The sequence below is a fragment of the Theobroma cacao genome, chromosome 4, assembly GCF_053813885.1.
Source record: "Theobroma cacao isolate CCN51 chromosome 4, ASM5381388v1, whole genome shotgun sequence".
NCBI classification, from domain to species: Eukaryota; Viridiplantae; Streptophyta; class Magnoliopsida; order Malvales; family Malvaceae; genus Theobroma; species Theobroma cacao.
In genome coordinates, this window is record NC_142642.1 from 1,393,627 (window position 1) to 1,420,928 (window position 27,302).

General features: G+C 35.7%; 6 protein-coding genes across 6 annotated transcripts; 2 read left to right on the forward strand and 4 right to left on the reverse strand.

Annotated features, from left to right (window-relative positions):
* Positions 1–255: 255 nt before the first annotated feature.
* LOC18600872 (putative disease resistance RPP13-like protein 1) lies at positions 256–4,778 on the reverse strand. The gene is given in 1 exon segment (XM_088805161.1): positions 256–4,778. A coding segment is annotated over 1 exon segment (4,203 nt). The 5' UTR covers positions 4,580–4,778; the 3' UTR covers positions 256–376.
* Positions 4,779–5,272: 494 nt separating this feature from the next.
* Positions 5,273–8,193, reverse strand: GB2 (GTP-binding 2). The gene is made up of 6 exons (XM_007031592.3): positions 8,004–8,193; positions 7,760–7,899; positions 6,856–6,938; positions 6,273–6,477; positions 6,076–6,144; positions 5,273–5,622 (listed from the first exon to the last, which is right to left on the reverse strand). Exons 1-6 carry the CDS (start codon positions 8,047–8,049, stop codon positions 5,530–5,532), a joined length of 636 nt encoding a protein of 211 aa, XP_007031654.1. The 5' UTR covers positions 8,050–8,193; the 3' UTR covers positions 5,273–5,529.
* A 1,724-nt stretch (positions 8,194–9,917) lies between these two features.
* Positions 9,918–13,195, reverse strand: LOC18600874 (proteasome subunit beta type-7-A). The gene is made up of 9 exons (XM_007031593.3): positions 13,071–13,195; positions 12,788–12,967; positions 11,743–11,884; positions 11,495–11,591; positions 11,330–11,399; positions 11,127–11,231; positions 10,713–10,811; positions 10,537–10,624; positions 9,918–10,164 (listed from the first exon to the last, which is right to left on the reverse strand). The coding sequence occupies exons 2-9, from the start codon at positions 12,929–12,931 to the stop codon at positions 10,088–10,090; spliced, it is 822 nt and encodes a 273-aa protein (XP_007031655.2). The 5' UTR covers positions 12,932–12,967; positions 13,071–13,195; the 3' UTR covers positions 9,918–10,087.
* Positions 13,196–13,804: 609 nt separating this feature from the next.
* On the reverse strand, positions 13,805–16,669 carry CYP724A1 (cytochrome P450, family 724, subfamily A, polypeptide 1). The gene is made up of 9 exons (XM_007031594.3): positions 16,460–16,669; positions 15,918–16,242; positions 15,682–15,834; positions 15,339–15,578; positions 15,144–15,230; positions 14,991–15,069; positions 14,761–14,867; positions 14,302–14,420; positions 13,805–14,033 (listed from the first exon to the last, which is right to left on the reverse strand). The coding sequence occupies exons 1-9, from the start codon at positions 16,660–16,662 to the stop codon at positions 13,910–13,912; spliced, it is 1,437 nt and encodes a 478-aa protein (XP_007031656.2). The 5' UTR covers positions 16,663–16,669; the 3' UTR covers positions 13,805–13,909.
* A 6,370-nt stretch (positions 16,670–23,039) lies between these two features.
* LOC18600876 (protein neprosin-like) lies at positions 23,040–24,874 on the forward strand. Its single transcript, XM_007031595.3, has 6 exons — positions 23,040–23,294; positions 23,399–23,545; positions 23,644–23,808; positions 23,894–23,947; positions 24,050–24,190; positions 24,363–24,874. The coding sequence occupies exons 1-6, from the start codon at positions 23,145–23,147 to the stop codon at positions 24,762–24,764; spliced, it is 1,059 nt and encodes a 352-aa protein (XP_007031657.1). The 5' UTR covers positions 23,040–23,144; the 3' UTR covers positions 24,765–24,874.
* Positions 24,875–25,383: 509 nt separating this feature from the next.
* Positions 25,384–26,574, forward strand: LOC18600877 (S-adenosyl-L-methionine-dependent methyltransferases superfamily protein). The gene is made up of 2 exons (XM_018120028.2): positions 25,384–25,990; positions 26,094–26,574. Exons 1-2 carry the CDS (start codon positions 25,448–25,450, stop codon positions 26,454–26,456), a joined length of 906 nt encoding a protein of 301 aa, XP_017975517.1. The 5' UTR covers positions 25,384–25,447; the 3' UTR covers positions 26,457–26,574.
* The last annotated feature ends 728 nt before the right edge of the window (positions 26,575–27,302 follow it).

The following is a 27,302-nucleotide window of genomic DNA, read 5'->3' on the forward strand; positions in this document are numbered from 1 at the left end:
TTCATTATCAGTTATCTTTCTCATACTAATAATCACTCACACAAAACACTTATGCAAAACAACTTGAAATATCTCTACTGAAATATCTTTGTTGCAATTTGCAAGAAGCAAAATAGATTAATTAAGTTGAATTCATCTAATAAATTAATTTTCCATGAACTTATAAGAAGGGATTCAAGGGTTCAACTAAACTAAATAAAAGTATCAGAATTAAATATAATTACACAGTTTAATAGATCAAAATAAACCCACAAATTTAAGTGAAGTGTTGTAAAATATTTCAATCAGGAAAACTTTTTCCAAAAAAACATGTGAGCATAAGTGCAGGGACATCTCTGCTCCAACCCTCATCTGCTGGAAAATGTTGCCTTGAAAGTCATTTCCACTCTTGTTCATGATCATGAATAAATCTATAACCTATATTAACATGAGGAATGTGTGCTATCTTGAACCGTTCTAGTCCTTTATTTCTGTTGCAGTGTTGCTCTAGCAGAGGACAATTACGGATACATAGTACCAAAAGTGAGGGTGGTAGACCATCTTTAGGCAGAGATGTGAGCTTTGGGCAGTCTGAAATACTCAAACTTGCCAGAGAGTTGAGGTATCTGAAGCCCCTGGAGGATAGGTATCTCAAGTTTGGGAAATCTTCAATGTCCAGCCTAGTTAGAGAAGTAGGCAGCTTCATTCCTATCTCTTCTTGTGGAAATGACTCAACATCTTGACATCCACTAATGATGAGTTCTTTTAGAGACTTGAGCTTGTGCAATCCCCAGTGAAATAATGGCTTACATATTTCGGGACCTGTGATTTCAACTGATGTCAGATTGGGAGGAAAACCTTTGTCTGGGAAGGATGTGATGCTGGGACAACCACCTATAACCAAGCGTTGAAGAGAGGTAAGGTTGTGGAAGCAGTTGGGCAGGGTCTCAAGTTTGTGACAGCAGCTGATCCATAGCAATATCAGGTTGGCAGCGGGGAACCCTCCCTCTGGAAAGGAAACAAAAGTCCAGGCACTACCTATATAAAATATTTTCAGATTATTGAGGTTGTATAGACACTCAGGTAGTGATTTAAGATTTCCACAATCCAATATTGAAATGTATTCAAGAGATGAATCCTTCTGGAACCTTTTGGATATTGACTCCAACTCTGTGCAACCATAAATATCAAGGTGCTTAAGTGCAGATGGTAACTTTCCCCCGGATGTTACCTCTTTCAGTCTTGTGCAAAGTGAAACCTTGAGGTATTGAAGTGTAACAGGTAACTCCCCTCTGGCTGACAAGCATGTAAGCAACGGACATGATTTAATAATTAACTCTTTAAGAAGACATGTGTTTCTGGTGTTGATATTCTCTTCCTCATCTAGCAAACACTGTAAGCCAAAACAATCTTTGATTGCTAATTTTCTAAGACTTGGAGGCAAAATGGACTCCCTAAATAAAACACGTCCCTTGTACCATGTAATGTATAGCTCTCTAAGACAAGCAATGTCGGGGAAGGCTTTTCGCAACTTCTCAAACCTTTCACAACAATTCAAAGTTAAACATTCAACACTGAAAGGGATCCCCAATTGTAGCTTCTTGTTTGCATCCTCCTCTGTCTCCAAGGAAATGAGTGGTGAAAAACTACTAATTTCTAAATAGCGTACAAAATTGAGGCTCCACAGAGACATCAGATCCTTACAAAGACTGAGCTTTAAATTATTTACCTTTTTCAACCCTTGCATGAAGCCCTCTGTTAGGCATGTCAACTTAGGAATGTTTGAAAGTTGCATCAAGTCCAGTGTGCTGAAGTCAACTGTGCTGGTTTGCACCACTTCTTTGCAGCCCTCTATCTTCAATTCACTAAGCATTGGGAGGCTAGGAATTGTAACTACTAACTGCTCACACTGACGAATGACAAGCTTTTCTAAAGATGGTAGATAGCTGGGTAGTTTTCCAGATAACTTGGGGCAATTGCTGATTGTGAGCTCGCACAGGCGAGGAAACTCGGTGTTAGCAACATTGGAAGAAAACCTCCAATCCTTCCACTCTTGCATATCTTCAAACTCTAAAGTCTCAAGTGCTGGAAAAGGCTCTAAGACAGCTTTCCCGTAAAACTCTGGGCCAAGACCCTTGACAGCAGACAATCTTCTGATACACAAGTCCTTGAGTGATGGCAATTGCCCTAGTGGAGGAAAAGATATGCACCTCTCACAATTATCTAACTGCAGGTGCACCATATGTGAGAACGAAGAATCTCCGAGCCATTTAGGAAATTTTGTGCCACCATAACACTCAATGCTGAGCTTTTCCAACTTGGTAGAAGGTTGTAGCTTCTCTATTACATCAGTTTCAACAGTTTCATCTCTTGAATTATCAAATTTAAAGCTCCATTTCAGTGACAAGATCTTTAAGCTCATATCTTTTAACCCAGCATTTGATGCTTCCTGAGAATCAACCACATTTTCCAACCTCTTAATACTGAAGGACTCTTGAATCAACTTCAATTTCTTTAAATCTCCTATTCCTGACCCAACATTTTTTCCCACTACGAATGCAGGCAACATACAGAGATTTTTCAATTCCTTCATTCCCATTGGCATCTCTTCTATTGAATTCACATTAGTGACATCTAGATATTGCAGGTTGATTAGCTTGTACATATTTGCAGGCCACTTCTTAATATAGGAACAACTTTTCAATATCAATGTCTGTAGATTCAAGAGATTACTTGTTGATTCAGGTAAGTTTCTAATTGTAGTATAAGAAAGGTTAAGGTACCTTAGATGTTTCAGATCACCAATTGATTCCGGAAGAAATCTAATGTAATATCCACTTAAAGATAGCACCCTTAGGCATCTTAACTTGGGAAGTAAATCAAGAGCTTTACTAGTCAGGTAGCCCTTGTCAAGATTTGGTTTCCCTTGTAGTGGAAGAAAGGTCCTTAACCACTCAACACTGTAAAGTTCTTCAATTCTTTTGTGGTTGTCATGTCTGCCACGAAGATAAGCAGAATGGCGAGCACTTTTGGATACCTTGGATTGCTTATCATCATCTAACTTGCACTGCAATCTAAAACACAGGTCTCGTGCAGCCCATTCTGCCAGATCAACGATTAAATCATGCATAAAAAATCATGATGAATCCCCACTTGATTGTTGAAAAAGTGACCTGCAAAGTAGCTCTTGAAAGTATTCATGGCCCAGATCCTGGATTCGTTGATTCTCTTCCCCCTGCTGAATCAAACCTTCAGCCATCCATAACAGGATCAACTCTATATCTTCAAATTCATAGTGCTTCAGTAAAGAACTGTAAGCAAAGCACCGTTTCAAATGTGAAGGCAGATAGTGGTAGCTCAATCTTAACACTGGGCGTATATCATTTTCCTCACCATATAGACTCCATATGTTTCCATTCAGTACATTCTCCCATTCATCTCTTTCTTTACAATATAAAAGGCCACCAAGAATCCTAGCTGCCAATGGTGAGCCTTTGCATTTTTCAACAACTTTGTGGCGAACCAAATCCAAATTTCGACTTGTTTCAAAGTCTCTGTTTGGAAGTGCATGATCCACAAACACAGACCAACAATCATTGTCTGTTAGAGGATTCAACTTCACATAATCAGTGGCTCCCATTATTACAGCAACATTTCTGTCTCTTGTAGTCACAAGGACCTTACTTCCTGGTGCTCCAGCCATTAATGCAAACTTCAGGCTTTCCCACTGACCAGCAATATTCTCTCTGTGGACATTGTCTAGAAGAAGAAAGAATCGTTTTTGAGATAACTCCTCTCTTAGTCTAAGTAAAGTATAGAACCCTTCCAAGTCCCAAGAACAGTTACATATATTCAACAGAGCTTCCTTTGCTACATCAAAGTCATTATCTGATGCATCAAGCCACAGTTTTCTATCAAAATCTTTCAACGCTTCATCATTGTAAATAAGCCGAGCAAGTGTTGTCTTACCAACCCCAGCCATGCCTACGATGGGTATTACAGAAAAATCACCACCACTTGATCTGTCCCTTAATACCAATTCAACCATCTTCTTTTTATCTTCATCTCTGCCATAAACACTAAATTGTGTAGGAAAACATGAAGTCAATGGCTTCTTTTGTGCATTAGAAGACATTCCTCCAAAAATCTTTTCTAATCCGAGAATAGTTCTACGGTTTGAGATTTGCTCTAACCGGGTAGTGATAGAATCTATCCTGGACCCAGTACTAACAGTAAATTGAACAGCTATTGCATTCAAAAAAGTGGATTGAGTTGGAACTTGATCATGCACCTCACGAGTGGTAGCCTGACGTCCTGCCATCAGCTTGCATCGTAGAGCTTCTGTGGCAACTTCATCCAGTATATCTTCCGCGTCATAAAGCAAATCTCTGAGATCAGACATCCACATCTTGGCAGCTCCATTGGTTAGTTGCTTGGTTTCTGCATCTTTAAGCACATCCTGAATTGTTGACAACATTTTCCTCCACTTCAGCTTTTCCTGAACAACCCCATGCAATGGAAAGTCCAACAATTCATCAGATGCCAATCTGCCAAGCAGAACCTGAAGCAACCCTGCGAGAAAGGGCTCTCCTGCAGCCATGTTTTCCTGGTATTAATGAGATAAAAATGAAAATATACCAGGTAGAGGATCTCTTAGCTGGGGAGGTATAAGAAACTTAAGTTTTTCCCTGTTATTAGCTGGCTGAAACTGGGTTGCGATGAAAGTCAAATTGATGTATTCTGCTTCCAGGATCTACTTGAGCACATGGCATCATCAATAAACTAAAGTCAGCACAGCTCGGTTTTGATCAAAAATTTTTTATTAAGAACAAGTCAAATTAATATATCTTATTGATTGCATTTTATTTAATTTAATCTCTATATTTAAAATCGAAACAATTTAATCTTTGAATTTTAAAAATTATTTCAATTTAATCTCTCTTCTTAACAACGACATCCAATTTTACCATTAATCCTGTCATCCATCACTTTTCAGGTTTTGTTCATTTTAACCGTTCAAACCAGCGAAGGACTTGAACCATGATGAACCTCTGATTTTAGACTTTCAGTCTTTAATGGTAGAAACGAGCTCGCTCAGTTTCAAACTAATATATTCCTCAGAGGAATGATGTGCAAATTTTATAGATCAATAGGGGCTAAAAATGTAACCCCATGCAACTACTGTAGTACAAAACTTGCGTCCACAATGATTAGACTAAGGAACTGATTCGATTGAACTTTCTTAACCATTCACATTCTGGGAAAACGTCAAGCATCTGTAGCTAAGTAAGGATGCAAAAACTGAAAACACATGGCATTAGATTGGTTTATATACGTTACTGTGCAAATAAGTCGAATTAAATTAACTGAAGGTGACCAGAAATTCCTAGTTCAGTAACAACGAAATGAAAAGAAAAGACTAGCTCTATACATCGAGTGTTCTGACAAAGTTCGACAACACCTTTAAGGATATATTCATCAAAGCAATGTGGTGTGGAAATATAATGGACAGAAGGATCAAATACAGGCAGCAGATTGTTTCCATCCCTTTTAACCACAACAGCCACCTCTCTGAGCAACTGCTCCATCTCTTGCGCCTGATGGACCTTGGGCACGCCCATAGCCAATCTTGATGCCAGATGACTACAATAGTTTCAAAGAAAAAGATCTTTAAGTATGACATAACTTTAGAGTTCTTATGAAAGGAAAACTATGAAGCTGAAGCCGTCTCTCGATTGATGAAAGATGCTTCTAGGTTCTAACCACATTAAACATGTTTTATAACCCTCCCATACAAAAACCAAATTATCTAAATCTTGACTTTCTTTAGTTTCCAAGTGTATAAAGAAGAGCAAAAATTTCGGATGCCCAGATTGCCCAATCAGATCAACTAAAGCAATGCCAATATTCTATATAAAGAGAGTTCGCCCTTCTACAAGACACATTCAATGCACATGCACGCTAAATCTTTATAACAATTATTTTCAAGTTACTTTAATTCTAGCATGATGAACCAGACAAAAAGACATCCAGATTCAAGCAAATGCCATATCTTCGGTTCTAGACATCCCTAAACTAAAATGGCTTAATGATTACCTCATTGGATACATCAAAGACACCTTCCTGAATATTCTGAAGGATCTTTGCAGCGGTCTTTATGAAGGCCTACAGGATAATTAAGTATTTTAGCTAAAATACCATTGAACGGAATAAAAATAACATTATAATTCCAACTAAACAGATAGCACCAGACACAAAACAATATGATGTGCCACTTAGGGCTTAACGCTAACCTCCTCAACATTTTGAGCTGTTCTGGCAGATGCTTCCAAGAATAAAAGCCCATTTTCCTTTGCAAACTGTTCACCCTCTTCTTTGCTAACAGCCCTTCGGTGAGCAAGATCACACTTGTTCCCAATGAGCATGATTGTCATGTTGGGATTTGCATGCTGCCGTGCATCCTCCAACCAGCTTGCTAGATGATTAAATGTCTCTCTCCTGGTCAAGAGTAAAACTTTGCAGTTGAGTTGAAGAAAATTAAAAATATTCCAGAACTACATTTGACCAGAAAAAAAATTAAAAAAAAAAAGGCAGATAGGCACTGTAAGCTCTAAAACTTGTAATAATAAAAAAAAACAATTGGTCTTCGCATTTTAATCCAGAGGAAATCCAATTAAGCAGTTGCTAAAACCCAAGGGAAAGGAAAAATTAGAAGCAGGTACGGAAAAAACGGAAGCCAGTGGAACCTTCATCTCTTCCAAACCAATTATTTAAGAATGCTTGCACATCACAACCTTGTTTTAACTGTTTCACTAATCTCCACTAGCTTGGGGGAAAACCATATAATTCCACACCTAAAGACAATTTGTCTCTCACCTGGTTATATCATAGACCAGAAGAGCTCCTGCTGCTCCTCTGTAGTAAGATCTGGTGATAGACCTGAAGGATTCTTGCCCAGCCTGAAATAGACGCAAACAAAAGCTCTTTGCTCAAAATCCATCAAATCATTCAGCAATGGAATAAAAAATGATTACACACAACCAAACAAAATACTGATAATTGAGATAACATAGGCCATTAAATGGACTGGTCAAGCTATGTTTCAATGGTTCCACATTCTCTGAGTAGGAAGCAACTGACAAAGGAATCACTAACACTTCGTGATAGTCTCCTTCATGAAAGGAGCTCCTATGAAACATCTGACAAATACCTAACATCTACTATACCGCTGAAAGTATAATTTCCTAGAACTAGTCATTACAAGGACTAACTTACACTTTTCTTGCAAGATTACCAAGTTCAAAAGCTTTCCTGTATCCTCTGTTCACTCTCACCAATCCCACACCAATCGAAACACAAATCAACTGAAAACCAATGAAGCAAAAAACAACTGCCCCTTTTCCCTCATAAAAGGAATTTCAATTCCCACGAAATTCTACTCGAAAATCAATCCAAAATTCCCTGTCACCATCCTAACACTTTTTTTGGCTCCTAAACTAAATTCTTCTTTTAATACCTTTTTTTCCTAAACAGCCAAACAAAACGTAAATATAGAAGAAATAGACATAAAAAGTGAAGATTTTACTTTTCAAAAAAAAAAAAAAAGTGAAGATTTTTACAGAATCCCAAATATTTCCTAACACTCTCTTTGGCTCCTATACCTAAATTAATCATACCCCACAGCTAAAAAATCAATTCCTTTTAATAAACTTTTCACCAAGCAATCAAACGAAGCATAAAAAAGGAAGAAAAAAAAGTATTAAAAAGTGAGGATTTTTACAGTATCCCAAATCTGAAGCTTGATGGGTCTGCCATCAATGGTGACCATCCTGGCACCGAATTCAACGCCGATGGTTAGATCATGAACCGGTTGGAACCTCTTGTCTGTAAACTGCAGGAGCAAACATGATTTCCCTACGCCTGCAACACACCCAATCAAACCCCATAAACAATTTTTTTAAAAAAAAAACCCGAAACTCTTTCTAAAAAATAATAACAATAAAATCCAAAATTGGGAATTCTACCGGTGTCTCCGATGATTATGTACTTGAAAAGATAATCGTATGACATGGTTCTTTACGACGCCGTTTCAAGCTCCTTCGCTCTCTCTGTATAAAATTTTTTCAGAAGAGAGAAGAGACGAGAGTTTGGGGGAAGAGAGAGAGGGGGAGAGGAATGCAGAAGAAAGGAATACGATGACGTTTGATGAACCGACAAGTTATCTGTTTGTCGTTGCTTAGTTCAAGTTTTGGTTTGGTTGGAATTGGGAGTTGCTCCCTTTTTTTTTCTGTGATGGGTCTTTTGATACGTATCTAGCAGCTTTTTAAGCCTTTTTCTTTTCATAGTCTAAGACTCTAATTAATTAAATTAATCTAGTTTTAATTACTATATTTGGTTCTCTTTTCGGGTTGTTTTAGTTTGGGTTTGCTTGCTTTATCTATCTTCATCCCACCTTGTGCTTCTTCTTTTTTCTTTTTATTTTAATTTAGATTTTGTGATCATGGAACATGGATAAGCATGTTCACATTTATTCATTTGGATTTGGCACATTAAACCTTTTATGGAAAAATAAATAAATAAATAGGAAGAAAGAAAATTACATACATTTGAAAAAAAAGTCTAATGATACTTTTAATGTGCATGCTAATTTTAGATCTCATGCATAAAATTTATATTTCAGCATAATACTAAAAAAATCTTTAAATTATGTTTAAAAAATTTAAATAAATTTTTTATTTTTTTATTACATCTAGTCAACTTCTTATATTTTTATTTTGGGTTAAGCAAACTTTTAAAACTAATAGTTGATTAATTGACCTTAATCAAAATGTCATTTGTTATTTTATACTCACGTAATCATCCATTATGACAAGTCAGCATACCACATTAGTGTCATGTAATATATAAAATGGCAAGTTACATTTTGACTAAATCAATTATTAAAATCCTAAAAGTTTATTTGACTTCAGAGCAAAAATATAAAGATTTAATTGGGAATAAAATTTATTTAATTTATTTTTAAATATTATACTTTATGTTTACAATGTATGTTAGAATGTGGGAAGCTTTAGATTCAAATTCATGCAAAAGGATAGCACATGAATTTTCCTATAAATGTGTGATGAACATCTATGAAGATCTTGAATCATAGATAACCTAGGGGTGCTCAGATAAGAAGATTTTGTTTGGTCCTAGAGAAAGGCCCGCGCAATGGTTCGAGCTCAACCAGCTTAAAGTGAAAAAAAGTTCAAAGATGCAAAGCCAGTTAAAAAACAGCTTAAAGGTTCAAGTATTAAGGTCCAAAAAGTTTAAAATCAACCTAAAATTCCTCATCAACCTCAATTCAACTTAAATTAAGTCACCATGTATCAAACAATAGGAAGATGCAAGAATGCTCCCAATTGCCTGTTTTCTTTTAGGTCAAATGCAAGCGTATGAAGTTATATTACCAATGGCATTAAAGGCAAAGGGGCCTTGCCCTCCAAGGCATCTTTGTCCACATTCTAAAGGTCAACTTCTTCAAGCTAGGGTTGATGAATAGCCCACCAAGCCACGCCTCTTTAAGTAGTTGCCGTGTGCTTTGATCCAATTCAGTCCCAATCCATTTTGCCTCTTTTACTTTATATCTCGTTGTCAAAATCAACTACTCCTTTCTGCTGACCGAAGCTTCCTGCCTTCTCTACAACAACCCTTCCTCCCCTAGAAGATTCTCTAGAGGGAAACCCATGACAGAGGATAACATGCCAACATGGCTATCCATAAAGCAGGCAACAGGGAAATGAAAACTAATAGTAGCACTAAAGAATCCAGATTTGATCTTTTGATTTTCAACTAAGGAGGTCACTGGAATAGAACAAAGCATTGGATTTATGAGATAATAGGATAAGACTTACCATATATTAGCTGGTCTGAGACTAGCAAAGATAAAAAAGAAATGGTGATGGAAAGATAATTCCATGTGAATCATATCATTACTAAATTGTTTAAAACACCTCATAAGATTAACCAACAAAATCTTAGGTGACATATAACAATTGCAGAAGAAAAACAGTTCTTTAACAGAGAACAAGTGCGGCTACAAATCTGATCCGATAACAGTTCAATAGTTTCACTCTTCCATCGCATCTCCTCCTTCAATGATCTCCACTTTCTCTTTCAATGGTGTGATTTTTGTCAAGAGGACCTCTGCAACCATAGAAATTAAAGACAAGAAAAAGGAAATGAAACAACCTACAACAGTAACTTGGAAAATAATAAGTAATGTTGTTTCAAGATAAAAACAATGCAGAGTTAAGGAGTAATTTCCATGCCTAGTTGCTTAAAACAGCTATTAGACCAATGCACAGCCTTGCTGACATTTAAATTCTCTGCCATTTCATGTTGACCAAACATGCTGGTTGCCTAGTTCAATCATGCTACATCCAGACCTTTGCTAAAAGAAACATAGCTTTTTTTCTTCTTCTTGTTCTTTTACAGAAAGTGAAAACGCATAGAAATCAATATATATATATATATATATAGTAAAAATGGGTTGAAATTGTAAAGCATATGACTAACCTGTCTTCTTGGGAAAAGAATAGCCCTTGGAGCTGGTGTAAGTGCGAGGATTAGGTTGTAGATGGTTCCTCAAGTATTCCTTGCCAGCCTGAGGCACAATTCATTAAAATGAGAAATTTGCATCAACATGAACATAGGATGTCCGTTCCTAAAGTGGCTAGGGAGTAACAACAAACCTTGGTAATTACACAAATATCAACATTGCTTCCACTTCCTAGGTCATTGAAGATACCAGAGCATATAGCCTCAGTGACAAGTGCTATTCCTTCATCTCTCTGCAAAGAGGAAAGTCAGTGACCCAGATTCTATGAACCAAAAATAGGTGTAGTTGCTGCATATTGAATAACACTGATTTATTTTACTTTTACACTGTGTATGCATAAAAAATTTTATTTTACATGGAAGACACATGTCGCAAAAGATTTTACATCCAAACCAAATCATATTTGTAAAACATGTTAAGGTAGTCTATGTTTCAAGCTTCAAAATATTGCAAGAATGGAAATAGGTGAACTTACAGTAAGGCCTCTCTGTATTTTGATTCAAATACAGCATCAAAATATTGCAAGAATGGAAATAGGTGAACTTACAGTAAGGACTTCTCTGTATTTTGATTCAAATACAGCCATTGCTGCAAGAGAACCAGAACCCATTGTAGCAAATGGCAATGTGTCGGTTGATCCATGAGGGTATATCTACAGAATCACCATTTCAGTGATAAGAAATCAAACTAATACAGAAGAAAAAAAAGCTACTGTCGTTTTGAAGTGCCAAACAGTTGAAAAAAACTCACAGTATGCAAATGAGGCCCAGTGACATCAACCCCACCAAGTACCAAAGCAGCCGAGACATAGCCTTGGTAGCTGGACAAATTGCCAAGCAGTTAGAATCACATATTCTCTATAGATTATGTAGAGGTATGTTGTCAGCCAAAGAATATCAAAAAGAGAAACTTTACTTGAAAAGGTGCCTCTTGAGAAGGGTCAATGCTGTAACAACCCTCGACTCTCTACCAGTATGATAGCGGTGTAATTGAAGCTGTGAACTGACCATGTCTGGGGATATGTATAACACCACAACAAATGGTTAGCTATAGTAACATGAGAAAGTGAATGTAACAGTTTAAAACCTAGGTGTTAAGCATTCAATTGCAAAAGAATTACTGATGTTTGCAGAACCATATTCAACACCAATTTCAGAAAGTACCAGTTACTGCCTCTGTATCAGCAGCAGTTCCAGCTCCACAACAGTAAATATTTGGTGCCATGTAATGAATTTTCTCACAATTCTTATCACAAACTATAGGTCCTTCAGTTGCTCTTGTGTCTGCCCCAAGAATAACGCCATCCTATACAAAAATTCAAGTGAGAATAATGGCATCACATAAATAGCATCAGAACTAAGCTGGACAGGATAGCCTAGTTATGCAAAACAAATTAGGACAGATAAGCTGCAAATTTCTGCATATCTATCTTCCACATGTTTGAAGATGAAGAAAAGCAGATGAGAAGTTGACAATAATATGGTGCCGACTCTATTTTGGTCTTTATAAGTTCTGCAGCAGAGATTAACCAACAATAACAATCTCTGCTTCTGTCCTATGAACTACTAATCAACAATATAACCCACAAAGAACCATGACCACCGTTTAAAATAAAATCACCCAACAAGCCAATCACATTGGTAAAACATTCCAACAAAATTTAATCCCATAATTAGTTTCTCTAGTTCACTTTTGTAGGGCCCATCATTTGTTGCTATGATACAAAGCTTAAGCTACAAGCACAAGAGCACAAATTGAAATCACAAAGTGGCCACTTCAGCAAAATCCTAAAGCCTAGGACTATAACCAACTATTTCCAAATTCACCTTCAAATAAACCCACTTGGAAGAACCAACAACTGGGTAACGACCGACAACACTCTAATTCAACTTCTCTATGTCTATAGCATTCTTTCATCAGCATAATACATCCCTTCTTCGACTCTTTAATCTAAAAATCAACAATTAAAACCGCCAAACAAGAGTTAAAAGTTCCCATTACTAACCAATCAAAAACCCGCATGAGTATCTAATTAATACACTAACTACAGCTAAAAGAGACCATTTCTATTCGTAAAATAAGAAAACAGATATTAAAACCCAGATTGAATTCTAAATTATATGCTAAAATCAGATAAAAACACATTTATCTTGGTAAAATAAGAAAAAAGATTGAAACCCAGAATTCAATTTCCCTCATACTTAGTACCTGGAAGATCAAGCCAACAATTGTGGTACCCGTTTTACGAAAGGACGGCGGATTGACACCTTTCTTTGAAAGCATCTCATTTCTTTTACAAAGATCGAAGCTAAACCCGCCCTTTGGAGGCATTTCGACCACCGACTTCGACATTTTTCTTTTTTTCTTCAAATGAATTGAATCTTTGACCTAAAAAAGAATGGGAAAAGCTAAAATCTGAATAAATTTGAAGCAAAACAAAAAACCAAAGCAGCGGTTAGAATTAGTAAAGATTATATGCGGGTGAGCTCACCGGAAAGTCGAGAGAGAATCCAATCGGAGGGCAGAGGTGGAAGTTCAGTGAAGGAGAAAAACTGATCGGCTTTAACCTTCGAGAAAACCTATTAGACAAGAAAAGAGTTTTTCGTTTTTTGCTAATAAGGGTCTCCTTACTAACTTATTTCTCATTACGTTCTACTTACAAAAGTTATTACATAAAGCGGCTTTGGATTTGTTTGTGTTTTCATTTGTGCCTCCCAAATTTTGCTTGATCAACAATCCCCCGGTATAAAGATATTTGTTAAGAACCTTAAGGCTAATATTATTTATAAAAATATTTTTACATTAAATATAGATATTGAAAGATAATTTGATGATTTTTATATTTGAAATAAAAATTACAAATTAAAATATGATTTGACCATTGAATTTATTGAAAATTCGCATTTTCACAATCCAATTCTTATTCCTTGCAATGGGTACGGGAAATTAATATTTTGGTGCAATCCTTATCTTATTGGAGTAAGTTTTTCTTTATTACTGTTAAATTCACTTATCGTCACAATTCATATACGACATTTTCGAATTTTGATACTGTATTATTATTATTATTATTATTGTTGTTGTTGTTGCACTAGTTTAAGAGATTGATCCTCAACCTACATAAACACATGCATTTTCTTTGATTTTTAATTTCTTCAAAGAAATTTATCCATGACAACATCATGTACATAACTTGGCTGAGGCACCAATGGGAAACAAAGGCTTTCCATACCACTGAACTTTACACCTGAATTTACCATTCTTCCAATGGATATAAACAAATATTAATTTCATAAAAGAGTAGTATGTATCTTATTATTGTGTTTATACTCAAGTAGTACAATTAGGTTTCTTTTCCAGCATAGCTTCTACTGGCTCAATCTCCAAAAGCAAGCCTCTCCTGAACTCCACATAGGGGTAAGCAAGAGGGAAATCATCTGCCATTGTTTTCCACCTGGTGAAGAAAATATTGTCCATTAAGATACAAATCCCAAACCCAAAACAGTAGGGTGTAGACTAAAGTCTATGCTGCTGCCTAGCAAGGTTAAATAGAAAATTTTCAGATGACTTAAAGAAAACATGAAAGCTAATTATTGTGCTGGTTCCTGAGTGGGATGCAATGGCCTTTGCAGGATCAATTATCCCGACCATTTGACACATGTATAATTAATCAATGTATCCCATTATTATATGTAATGGGGACTTTGATGCTGAAATTTTACCTATAATTCAGGACAAGATGATGAAGGAAGAATGCAATCTCTACTTTAGCAAGCTCAGCCCCTGGACATAGCCGAGGACCACCACCAAATGGCATCACCTTTTTGCTTGTTGCTTTATCCTGTGCAAAATATGGCCCCGACCATTGGATTACAGAAGAGGAAGAAAAAACAAACAAAATAACATTGTTTTTGTGGGCTAATGCCGGCCTTTATATATATATATATATATATATATATATATACATGTGTGTGTGTGTGTCAAGCAAGGTATCATGGCTAGCTATTGCCTTGGTCTCTTTTTCATTCATTTCTTTTTGTCCTTTTTTCTATATATGACCCTTTCATCCTGTATTGAGCTGCTCAAGGAATGGATTTATTTGCTATACATGTAACATGCATGATAGCTAGCATGCATGTCGACATTCATTTGAGGAGCTTTTGAGACAAGGGGATACGTACAGTCCATCTCCAAGGATTAAACTCCAAAGGATTTTCATGAAGAGATGGATCAAAGTGAGCTGCTGTGAAGACAGGAAGAACCTTCCATCCCGAGGGAATGAAATATCCTGCAATGAATGACAAGATTCATCTTCAAAATGTGAGAATTAATACCGCTAGGAACCAAAACCCAATAGAAAACAGTAAAAATCAACATGAAAAGTAAACAAAAATGAAGAAAAAAAATGAACCTTTGAATTTGACATCTTGAAGAGCTATCCTGTGCACAAATTTGACCACATTCCCACACCTCATTGCTTCATAAACAACCTAGACACAAAAAACCATTAAGTTTCCTTTGATACCTTGTAGACAAAAATTGGTAATTCTTACTACTTTCTTACATTGCAGGTGAATTCCATTTTCTGGTAATCTTCCCAGCTCAAGGGTTCTCCATCCTCTTTGCTGTTCCTTATTGCATTATGTTCTTGCTGGTTATAATTGTTAGAAAAAAAATTAAAACAAAAAAAGAAAAACTTTAGCAATTATTTATGCATGCATGGAGAGAGAGAGAGAGAGAGAGAGAGAGAGAGAGTTACCTTTAATTTTTCTATAGCATCTGGAGCATGGGCAAGAAAGTAGACAATCAAGGCCATCAGTGTTGCTGTTGTTTCATAGCCTCCAAGCAAAATGTCCAACACAATGCTAACTGTTTCTTCATCACTCAAACTACCTTTTGACAAAATTATATCCAAGAAATCTCCTTCTTCAAGCCCCAACTTCTCCTTTTTCCTTTCTTTTATAATCTCTCTAACAGTTGCCGAAAGCCTTGCTCTAGCCTGCAAAAGATAGTGAAAAAGGTAGCCATAGATGTTAGAATCAGAGAACTTGAAGCATAGCATAGCCTAAGTTCAGTTGCTGAAATTTTCTTTATGTCAGTACCTTCACCGCACTGGCGTAAGGTGTTCCAGGGATGTATACTGGCAAAGACACAAAACCTTTCATGTAAGTTAGAAAATCTTCCAGGATCTTGACGGCCAGTGGCTCCTCTGGTTCAATACTCAAGAGATGCTTCAACATAAGGTTGAGTGTGAACTGCATAGGAGAAAGCAAGATCAATGGTGGATTTGAACATGCATGAGGCTGAAACAAAAGATTCACAGTCTTCGATCTCCCACCTTTTTCACTTCTTTATAGAAGCCAATTTGTTTACAATTTTTCCATGAATTCATCATCGAGATTGACATCTTTTCGACACAATTAGCGAAGTTCGGCTTTGATTTAGAGGCACTGATGAAGCTGGCCCCAACATTTCGTAGCTTTTTGTGAACATCCCCAGAAACAATAAGCAAAGAGAACTTGCCAAGAATGCCATGCATGGCCTTGGGGTAACTGACCCGAAAAAACTTCTCTTCATTCTGAAGAACAAACCAGTTAAGCTCATGGTCGCAGGAAACTACTGTTGGGGAACCAAACAGATGAGATTTGAACACTCTTCCGTACCTGCCTTGCAGCAATGGAACATTTCGAGTGTTATTAATTAAATATTTGAAAGGCAGTTCAGCCAATCAGATATGAAACAAGACTATGATTAATTGTACAATAACTAGGCAAGGCTACTTAGCAGCCAAGAAATATAATACTTGAAGGTAAAAGACTCTCAAAAAATGAAAATGACAATGATGATAGTGATTCTTGCTTAACTATTCTCGTTACATACCTAGAGCAATGTTCTTGCAAGAAGTTTCCCATGGAGTTTGATCTGTGAGGCTTAAGGAAACCAAGAGTCTCCCCACACAAAGGCCACCCCATACTCCCATGGGGCAAGTTTGCAGGCTCTTGTTTTGCAAAAACTTGTAGAAGGAAATGGAGTCCTAGCCCTAGCAAGAGAGATAACAAGAGGAGGGGGAAGAGACCAACCATTTTTGCTTGATATGATCCCTTGCAACAATTTTCCTTTTATACAATTTTGTCTGTCTCCCTAAGGGCCGGATTTATGTGTTTAAACCAAATCCACCAGGATTCTTTGTTGTAGTTATGAAATCTGAAAAAGGCAAATAGTTAAAGCTTTGGATCGTGATCTGGATTTATTTCCTTTTAAATTAATTATATGGCAAGTAATTTGACAAATTGATACAAAAGAAAACATGCATGTCGGAGATAATACAGATATGTGGCAAATTGGTATAATGGTAATTGTGGCTGTTTAATTTTTAATGCAAAATTAACTTTGGTTTTAATCTAATAATATATTCGTTGCAAGTAATAAGAATGTTTTTACATCTTTTTACTAGAAAAAGGAAAATGACATTATTAGATTATGTATGCATCTCAGTACCTTGCAAGATGTCAGGATCTTAGCGTGGAATCATGTGCATCCCACATTAAAGAGATATGCTTCCAACGGTAGAGTTATAAATCCCACATTGAAAGGAAATTCTTAAAGAGAAGTCAAGGGAGGATGTCTCATGAATCTCATATTGACTGTGTATTAGAGTGATATTGGATATTTAAAGATTCATACCACTTTTAACTTGTAAAGTGCTTTTTATGAAAAAAAATTATGAAGCCAGCAAGTTAAAGTAGGCAATACTTTACAAAGACAAAATTATGAGGCTAGCGAATTAAATTAGACAATACTTCACAGAGTTAGTGTGAACCCTAACATAGGGCCTAACAAATTGCATATGAGATTTTGATTATATGACACAATTTAGACTTAATTTTAATAGCTTAAGAAATAGATAAAACTTAAAGTATATATCCTTTATTTAAAGAGTTGAATTTGAATCTCTCATGTTTCTACATGTTCATCCATGTTACCTTAAGTCAACAAAAAAATATTAAAATGATATAATATGTAGATATATATTGTATCATTATCCTTAGATATTAGTAGTAATTGAAATAAAAATTAAAGGGCACTGAGGCTCACCTAACCCCTCTCCTCCCCTACACCCATAAAGTCTAAAACTATAATTTACTTCCAAAATGGCAAACATTCTTCCAAGGGCATAGATGCGACCAAATTCTCCATTGTAACCAGGCCCTCCAATACCTAAAGACCCTTTATTTTTTTTGTCCAACCTATATGAACACTAGACCCAGGAGTAGTGAAAGTATTGGACAAGTATAAAAATGGAACCAGGGTTCCCTAAAGGAAGAGCAAAGAGGGTCCATTTGGTTGGTGGGTTTCAACCCTTTATGCAAGCTTAAAGAGAACAAAACTTTCAAAACCTTTTGATTGGGTTTTCTCTTTTGGTGCTCTAAACGGTGTTTGATAGGGATGTTTGCACCAGACATCCGACCAAAAACACTTGCTACTGTTCAACTCTCTTTGCCTCAATTCAGAACACATTTCTAGGCTTTTTGCAGCTATGAGTTCCCCCATTGGATATGCGTACGGACCCCTGGTGGAGGCAAAACCCGAATAAAAGAGGAGAGCTTGGTTTTAATTTTATTCTGTTATCATCAGATGTGCATGGTGCACGTGCAATGGATCATGGTCCCATTTCACTATCAAATGGTTGGCATCTAGAAGAACTAATTAGCTGGATATCATTCATTTTTCAATTGTCATGATTGCAATGCCTCTTTTGGCTTTTCCTTTTATACATACATACATACATACATATATATATATATATATATATATATATATATATATTTACAACAAGTAAAATATATCTTGACCTTGGAAACCTTCATAACTTGAGCCATATGTCTTTGATGTTTTTGTTTTATATATTGCTGTTCAGACCTTGGCAAGCTCTCGGGAGTGTTATTCGATCTGGCACTTGATTCCTGTCGGGGTTGTCTTTGTTCCATTGTTGGTCCTTTGGTCATGGTTCTGGCATATCCCACTATGTTTGGAAACTTTGTCCTTAATTGCTCTAGATTACAATAAAAATTTGTCTTGCCTGTGAAAAAGAATGGTACTTTTTTATCATTCAAGATTGGCTTAGGAGGCGTGCTCATTTCAAATGAAGTCATGAAAACTACCTGGCCCATGCATTGCACATGGTATCAACTATCTACTAATTTTACATATAAAATACACACTAGATTACCTCAATTGTCTTGTGATCATGTCAACTCATCGATCATATATTACGTGAGTAAAAAAACCACTTAATGTCGAGTCTAACGACGATTAAATTTCCGTTAAAGTTAAGAAATTGTTTAAAACTAAATCAAAATTTAAAAATTCATTTGAATATAATAAAAAGTGAAAAATTAATTTAATTCAAAAAGAGTTGTTTTAGAGTTTAAACCTTAGATTTAAAAATAATTTGCTGCACCCAAAGTTCATTATTTATAACTAATTAATTTCTCAGCCTTTTGACAATTGAGGCAGCAAAGTCTTGGTAATGAAAATTCAGTGAGGCTTAAGGCGCAAGTTGTTTGCCTTAAATTATCATCATTCACTCACTGAATGACAGGGTGGTTCTCCTCTTTTCCTCATTATATAATTAATAATCTTACTATTACTTTTTCATTTTAGCTTCAAGAATTAAGTTGTATATATGGCATTAAAATCTCTCACCACCTGTCATTAAAAGGCTTGAGAAGGTATGCGTACACTAGAAAGTAGAAATCCATGATATTGTATTGAATGAGAGGGCAAAAAGTAGCAAGCAATCCCAATCATGGTAGCTCCCTACTCCACTTTTGTTTTTCCTCCATTTTCAATCTGATCCATTGTTTCCCTGTCTACCCCACCAATGCATGCTTCATCCCTCGTGTAAATAGATGCATATGCAAAGAGTGTAGTTGTGAGTACAAATGTGGTCTCTTGGTAGCCCTTATTCTTCTTTAGAAGAGGAAAATTTAGTTCTTCCATGTGTTAGGCCTTAATTAAGACTGCCTGATCATTCATTAGGTCGACCATGGGATTGAATCTTTTCTCTTTGTCTGAAGAAAGGTGAGGGAGACCCCCTTTCTCTCCGGGAATGGGTGGGGAGCAACAATCATTTTGAGACATTTTTTCTTTTCACAAAACATCATCTCACATGATGCCTTTTTATGAGACCTCATTGCACGTTTGGTGCAGCCCAAATCATGATTTGTTCTTGTCTTCTCTTGCCACTTTGAAGTTGAGTTTTCCATCTCTTCTAGCAAAAGATTGTTTGATTTATAAGCTACACCCTTTTTTCCCCACTTTTCAAAGAACCTTTTTTTGAATTTGAATACATCGAATCTCATAAGGTTTTTGGTTCAAAATAGTCGGCAGCATTTAACTCATTTGAAAGGGTTTTAAATGCTTTAATCTCAAGTCTTAATTGCTCCCGTGGTTTCTAGGGATGTCAACGGGTACTCCATTATAGGGTACCCGCGGGTACCCTACCCGGTTACACCGGGTTAGAGTACTCTATAAAAGGGTTCGAGTAGTGATTTTACTACCCCAATTGGATTCGAGTAGGGTTCGAGTACCACCCCTTGGATACCCGTTACCTGAACTCGATTATTATTTATGAACATTTTTATTATTATTTTAATAATTAAATTAAAAATTTACAATTTCTATAAACTTTACAAGCAATTTTTTTTGTTAAAAACTAACAAATATATGAAAAGTATGATTACTCTAATTATTAATATGATGACATTAATATATTTAAATTAAAAAATTATTAGATTGTTAATTATGTTTAAATAATTTGAATATTATATCATATTATAAAGAAATATAATTACTATTATATATATACTTTTAATATACAATATTTACTTTCTATTTTGTGTTAACATTACAAAAATTATGACTTATAAAATTATTAATTATAATATATATATCATTATTTATATAATATTATAATATATATACTTAAAGAAAGCTTTTGAGATTAGAATAGTTTTGGAACCTAAATGTTTTTTTTTAATTTCATGAAATTAAGAAGAAATCTTTATAATTAATTAAATTAATTCATGAAACTATTATTATTAATTAACTAGTAATATCTTTTAATATATATAGTTTATATATTGTATTAATTTATAAGAAATATAATTACTATTTTATATATTAAAATATTTTTTATATATGCGTGTGTGTATATATATGTACTTTAAATATAAATATATTTACTTTTTATTTTGTATTAACATTACAAAAATTATAACTAATAAAATTATTAATTACAGTATATATACATTTGTTTATATAAACTTATAACATATAAATATAAAGAGGAGTTATCATATTAGAAAAGTTAATTGGATAATTGGGTACCAATGAAGAAAATTTTAATAATGTTTTTATTTAATTGGATATTTAAACAGGGTTAAGGTAATTATAGGGTAGTAGGAATGTATTAGGGTTAGGGTTAGGGTTAGGGTAGTAATTTTTAAATGATTCGGATAGTTAATCGGGTTAGGGTAGTTAATTTTTAATAGGGTTAGAGTTCGGGTACCTCGAAATTATAGTGTACCCGACCCGTTGCCATCCCTAGTGGTTTCATCACCTTAAAGTGCGTTTGATGCTTTACAATATAACGTGATTACAAGAAATAATGGTAAATCAATATTTTTTACTTCGCCAAGCAAGTGATAAAAGTAACATTACGTACCCTGATTTTTTATGGTAAGGTGATTTTCTCTACTAGGCTTAATGGAATGTTACATTATATTGATTTTTTTTTCTCTTGCCAAACATTGTAAAGTAATTTTAGATATAATATCTAAAAAAAACTCTTAAATTATTTAGAAAAATTCAATAAATCCTTATTCTTTTATTACCTTCAATCAAACCTTTGTATTTCTATTTTGAATTAAATAAGTTTTTATATTTTTAAGATAAGCCAAATACATCCTTACAACTAATTGTTGACTTAATCAAAATGTCACTTGTTATTCTATGTCATCTGACGTTGACATAGTATGTTGATATGTTATAATTATTGATGACGTAACATGTTAATGTGACATGATAGCATGACTATGAAATATTTTTCATCCTCCACATCAGTGCTATGTAATGAGTATAAAACAATAAGTAACTTTTTTGACTAATGATAATTAGTCAATTATTATTTATAAGAGTTTATTTGACTCAAAATAAAAGATAGAAGCTTAATTAAATATAATAAAAGAATAAGAATTTATTTAAATTTTTTTAAATAGTTTAGAAATTTTTTTGATCATTATGTCATAATTTTACCACTCACATTACCTCGTACCAAATGTCTCCTAAAAGCAAAATGGGTTTTCTCTTTCTTTTAACTTAAGCAATAGCTTAATAGTAATAATAGCATAGAACTAATTTTTTTGTAAAATCATTCGGAATTCAAACACCCTTTTATCCAACTCAAGCATTAAAAGCAGAGAAAAAGACTGTGCTGCAACTCCAAAAAAAAAAAGAGTTTTGATTGTTGTTCTCTCAAATCAATTAATTATCAAACTAGGGGCCTTTATGACTTGAGCCCATTAGTGGGGCTGGTAAATGATCATAAAAAAGCCCAATATGGGGCCCATTATGACCCAAGTTCTGTGGGCTTCAAATGGATGTCTGGAAGTGTTTACACCCACAAATCACCAAGCTTTTCTGTAATCATCTGAATGTGTTTCGCATGGAAAGTCCAACTCAGGAAAACATGGAACAAGTTTCAGATTCCTGAAAACATATGCTCGCTATCCACGCAAAAGAATATGTAAACCAATCTTCTTCACTTCATTGAATATAACTACAGGAAATATTTATATGGACAGGAAGCTTCAGGTCCCGTGACAGAGCTCAAAACAGGGAAACAAAATGATCCTGAAAGAGGAGCAGAAAGTTTCTATTGCGGAGAAATAATGGAAAGAGCAGTTGCCAGGGAGAGGCAAACCATTTTGAGAATACACGAGACATGCATTAGGAGCTCTTCGTCCTTGTAATCAGCAGCAGCAGCAGCCTGCAGGCAACCATAAGAGGAAATGGGTCATAAGGAAGGAGCCTTCCAAAGCCTGAAAGCTATGGTAGTAGCCTGGAAAAGTTTGTAGAGTTCTGCCGATTTGCAACCACATATTTCATTTGGGAATGGCATTGATAAGTGGCTGCTAAATCATCAATTGACTTCCCCAATCTGTCGTTCCTCTGCTATAACTACATGAACGATTATTGAACTTTCCACCCCTTTGCCATGAAATGTGTCTTTCTTCAGAAAAAGCATTAAATGTCCTCCCAGTCAAACTCCTATTAATTAAGCTCCCCTTGCATTTCACAAACAAACAATTAGCGTATTAATTAAGACTTCTCTCTCTCTCTGACATTTGATTCTATCTGTGACTTAACCTTTGATTAGATAGGCAAATCTATCAAAGCTTGTTGCTAATTAATACTGCTACTACACACTCTCAAGCAAAGTCCGTCCACATTGACCGAGTTCCCAGAGCAGGATTGTCGACAACCATTCTCATTCACTGTTATGGCCTCGTACTTGTTGCTAGTAATTCTCATACATTCTTCACCATTTCTTTCACAAGCCAAACAAAACGGCATCGATTCCTTCAAATGTGTGAATATATACCAACAACCAGCTTTCAGTCATCGGAAACTTAGACATCACAAACTTCAGGTACTTGCTTCTGCCTCCGAGCCTTGTTTATTATTACTGGGTAATATTGCCTGAAGTGCTAGCTTCAAGCAAATTACTAACACATTTGATATTTATGTTATTAGACGAAGCCAAATATACCTCAGTTCCCAGGAGCTACATTTTCAAGATCAGATGTCAACAACGACCATGGCTGCCCCAAAGGGACAGTACCCATTCATGCTAACCCTTCAATTCACCCACAAAATGACATTAACAGTGGAGTAAAATATGTGCGTTATTGATTTCAATTAAATCTTATCTACTCCCCAACTGATATGATTAAAAACTTTTCATTGGCTGACTGAAATCCATTGCCCAAACTCTTCAGTTTGCAACAATTTCGACACCTCCAGGTGAGAAGACATATCGTGGAGGTGCAGCAATTATGGGAGTATTCAATCCTGTGGTAAAGCAGATGCAATCCAGTAGGGCTAATGTGTGGGTACAAAATGGTCCTACATCTGATTTAAACAGCATTGAAGCTGGCTGGGCGGTAAAGCCTCTCTCATACACAAGATTTGCAGATTAATACTCTTACTTGCTAATGTTTATAATTATATCTTCAATGTTAATCACAGGTGCATCCAAATTTATATGGTGACAATTATACAAGACTTACTGCATATTGGACAGTAAGAATCTGAGTACTCCTTTTCCCTTCTTTTTTCCTTATTTGTAACCACAGCTGATGGAAATAACCTTGATCTAAATGAATTGAGTTGTAAATTTTACAGGCTGATGATTTTCGGACAACCGGCTGTTACAATTTACTGTGTCCAGGTTTTGTGCAAATAGATACTTCTGTATTCCTGGGTCAAGCTTATCTGATTAATCTAGATCACCCAATGATGATTGAACAAATTGGAATTTTTCAGGTAATGCTCAATGTTCTTTCCTCTTGAATTTTGATACATGGTAGAATACTGAACGAATAAGTATTGGAAGCCATCTTTCTGCCAGAAGTCTAGTTAGCATTAGAGTTCAGATTCATCAAACTGGTATGCTTACTACTTAAAACTGAATCAAGAGTCTTTGTTTCTGGTGTAGGATAATGTGACTGGTAACTGGTGGTTAGTGACTCAAATGAACTACTTAATCATACCTGTGGGATATTGGCCAAAGAAGATTTTTACTTATTTAACTCTGGGGGCAGACGTTGTTAAATATGGTGGGACAACAAGTACTTACTTGCAGCAACTGGATAGGCCGCCAATGGGGAGTGGGAAGTATCCTGGCGATCTGGGGTGGGTGTTCGGTTTCTTTACGAGGATTCGATATGTGAATGATAGCTACAATCTGATTGATGCTGACCATAGAAAGATGAACAAGGTTTTGGATTCTGTTTGTTATGGTTTGATGTATTTTACTGCTGGAGGTGCCATGAAAGAAGCCATGAAGTTTGGGGGACCAGGTGGAACGCCTGACAGATGTAAACAGTTGCCTCCATAACGAAGGAATTAAGAGAGCTGCAACTCTCGAGTAATAACCTCTGCTATGTACTAATTCATATTACAATGAACAAGCTTGGTACGTACAGTAAAAGATGCGAATGTCCTCAAGGATAGCCCTTTTGCAATCAATGTGTATATGTACCATCCTTATGAAACCAAGCATCGGATTTGATTTTCGTTTCTCCACGTAAAAAAATATAGTTATATTTGTTGATTATAAAATAATTTATTAATCTTACGGATTAAGTAAGTTGAAATTTCACAAAAACTTCGTATCAAAATTGAATCAACATCAATGAACATTATTTAAGATATTACTCTCAATTGCCTTTACGGATCAACATTTATTAATTAGTGCAACTTGCTAGTAGATCTACATTATTACAAATTAAGAACTTTACAAAAAGTCACATGAAACATATTTGGTTGATGCAAATTGTGACGCTATTAATAGAATTTGATAATAATATAATTTATTTAATTCATTATCAAATATGGGCCTCTATGACATTGAACCCATCATATAAAAGCCCAACATGAGCAATTTTGACACAAGTTTTGTGGGCCCCTAATGTTTATCTGCAAGTGTTTACAGCCACAAACCTCCAAGCTTTTCTGCAATCATATGAATCTGTTTCTCACGGAAAGTCCCCCTCAGGAAAAATTGGAACAGTTAAACATATGCTCCCTATTCACGCAAAACCCAAGCCATGGCACCCCTCCATTGCAGCAAATCCACAAACTTCCTCTCCTCTTCGGTTCAAAACCAGGCTTCTTCCACTTAAAATTTCTAGCACTTTGAATGAAAACGAGGAAGCAAACCATTACAAAGCAGGTAGAATCAAACGCCTGGTGCTTACCAATGAAGGCAGAACCAAACTCAACACGTTTCCTGACAGGGAATTCTATGCTTTTCCGCGCTTCGTGACTCATGTTGATGATGGCTTCATTGCCACATTGACAGATTTGTATAGGGAGCGATTAAGGCCTGGCTCGGAGATTCTTGATATCATGAGCTCATGGATTAGTCATCTGCCAAAGGAAGTTGTGTACAAAAGAGTGGTTGGACATGGACTTAATGCTCAGGAGCTTGCCAAGAACCCTAGGCTGGATTACTTCTTTGTCAAGGATCTAAACCAGGATCAAAAACTTGAGATGGCAGATGGAAGTTTCGACGCCGTGCTATGCACTGTTAGTGTACAGTACCTTCAGCAACCTGAGAAGGTGAGCTGATGTTATTTTGTTTATCAGAACATGAAGTTTATATAGGAATCAATGAAAGGGGTCTGAAGTCTGAACTGACCAAGTTCATGATTACTCGTTCTAGGTATTTGCAGAAGTTTTTCGGGTGCTTAGGCCAGGAGGGGTATTCATTGTAAGCTTTAGCAATAGACTATTTTATGAGAAAGCCATCAGTGCCTGGAGAGATGGAACTGCATATGGTCGTGTACAACTGATTCTGCAGTATTTCCAGTGCATCGAAGGATTTACGCAGCCAGAAGTGATCCGAAAATTACCAACTGCTGCTAATGCTCAAGATGACAAATCACCATTCAGTTGGTTCATGAAGTGGCTCGGATTGTTTTCTGGTTCAGACCCTTTTTATGCCGTCATAGCTTACAAGAACTTCAAACCTGTATATGAATGTGATGAAATTCTTCATTCAGCTAGATTGTGTGACTCAAGATGAATCTAAAGAAACCAAGAAAAAAGCTAGAAAAAAAACGAGAGAGAAAACCATGTGTATTTGTAACTCTAAACTGTTATATCTCTCGACTAATGAATCCTTTACTGAAATTCAGTATTTATACATGTCCCCAATGACAATGGTTAACTGCTAACTACAGTTAATATCATTAACTATAATTTAATTAAATTAAGGTATGACCTCTTTACACTCCCCCTCAAGATGTTTATATATGTTTAAAATACACATCTTGCTAAGCAAAAACTGAAAATCCCCAGGTAATAATGCCTTCGCAAAGAAGTCTGCTAGCTGCATCTTCGTCGGCACATATTTCGGTTGAATCAAACTAGCAATCACCTTTTTTCTAACAAAGTGACTGTCCACTTCAATACACTTGGTTCTCTCGTGGAAAACATGATCTTTGCATATGCTCAATGCTAACTGATTATCACAAACATCTCCACAGCACCTACATGTTCAAAGCCAAAGTCTTTAGCAAGAATAGAAGCCAAATGACTTCACTGCTAGTAGTAGGGATAGCTCTGTATTTAGCTTTTATTGAACTCTTGGCCACAACAGTTTACTTCTTGGATTTCCAATTCACTAAAGAGTTACCAAGAAAGATTACAAACCATGTTACTGGCTTCCTTGTTGTAAGGCATCCTACCCAATCACTGTCACAATATGCCTTTATCTACATTAGTTGCAGATAAGAGAAGTATGCCAAGTCCCGGTAAATACTTCAAAATTCTGTAAGTAGCTTGTAGATATAGGCTTCTCCAGGAACTAAGATAAAATTTGTACTACACATACAATGTTCGGCCTAGTAAATGTCTAATATGGTAGTTT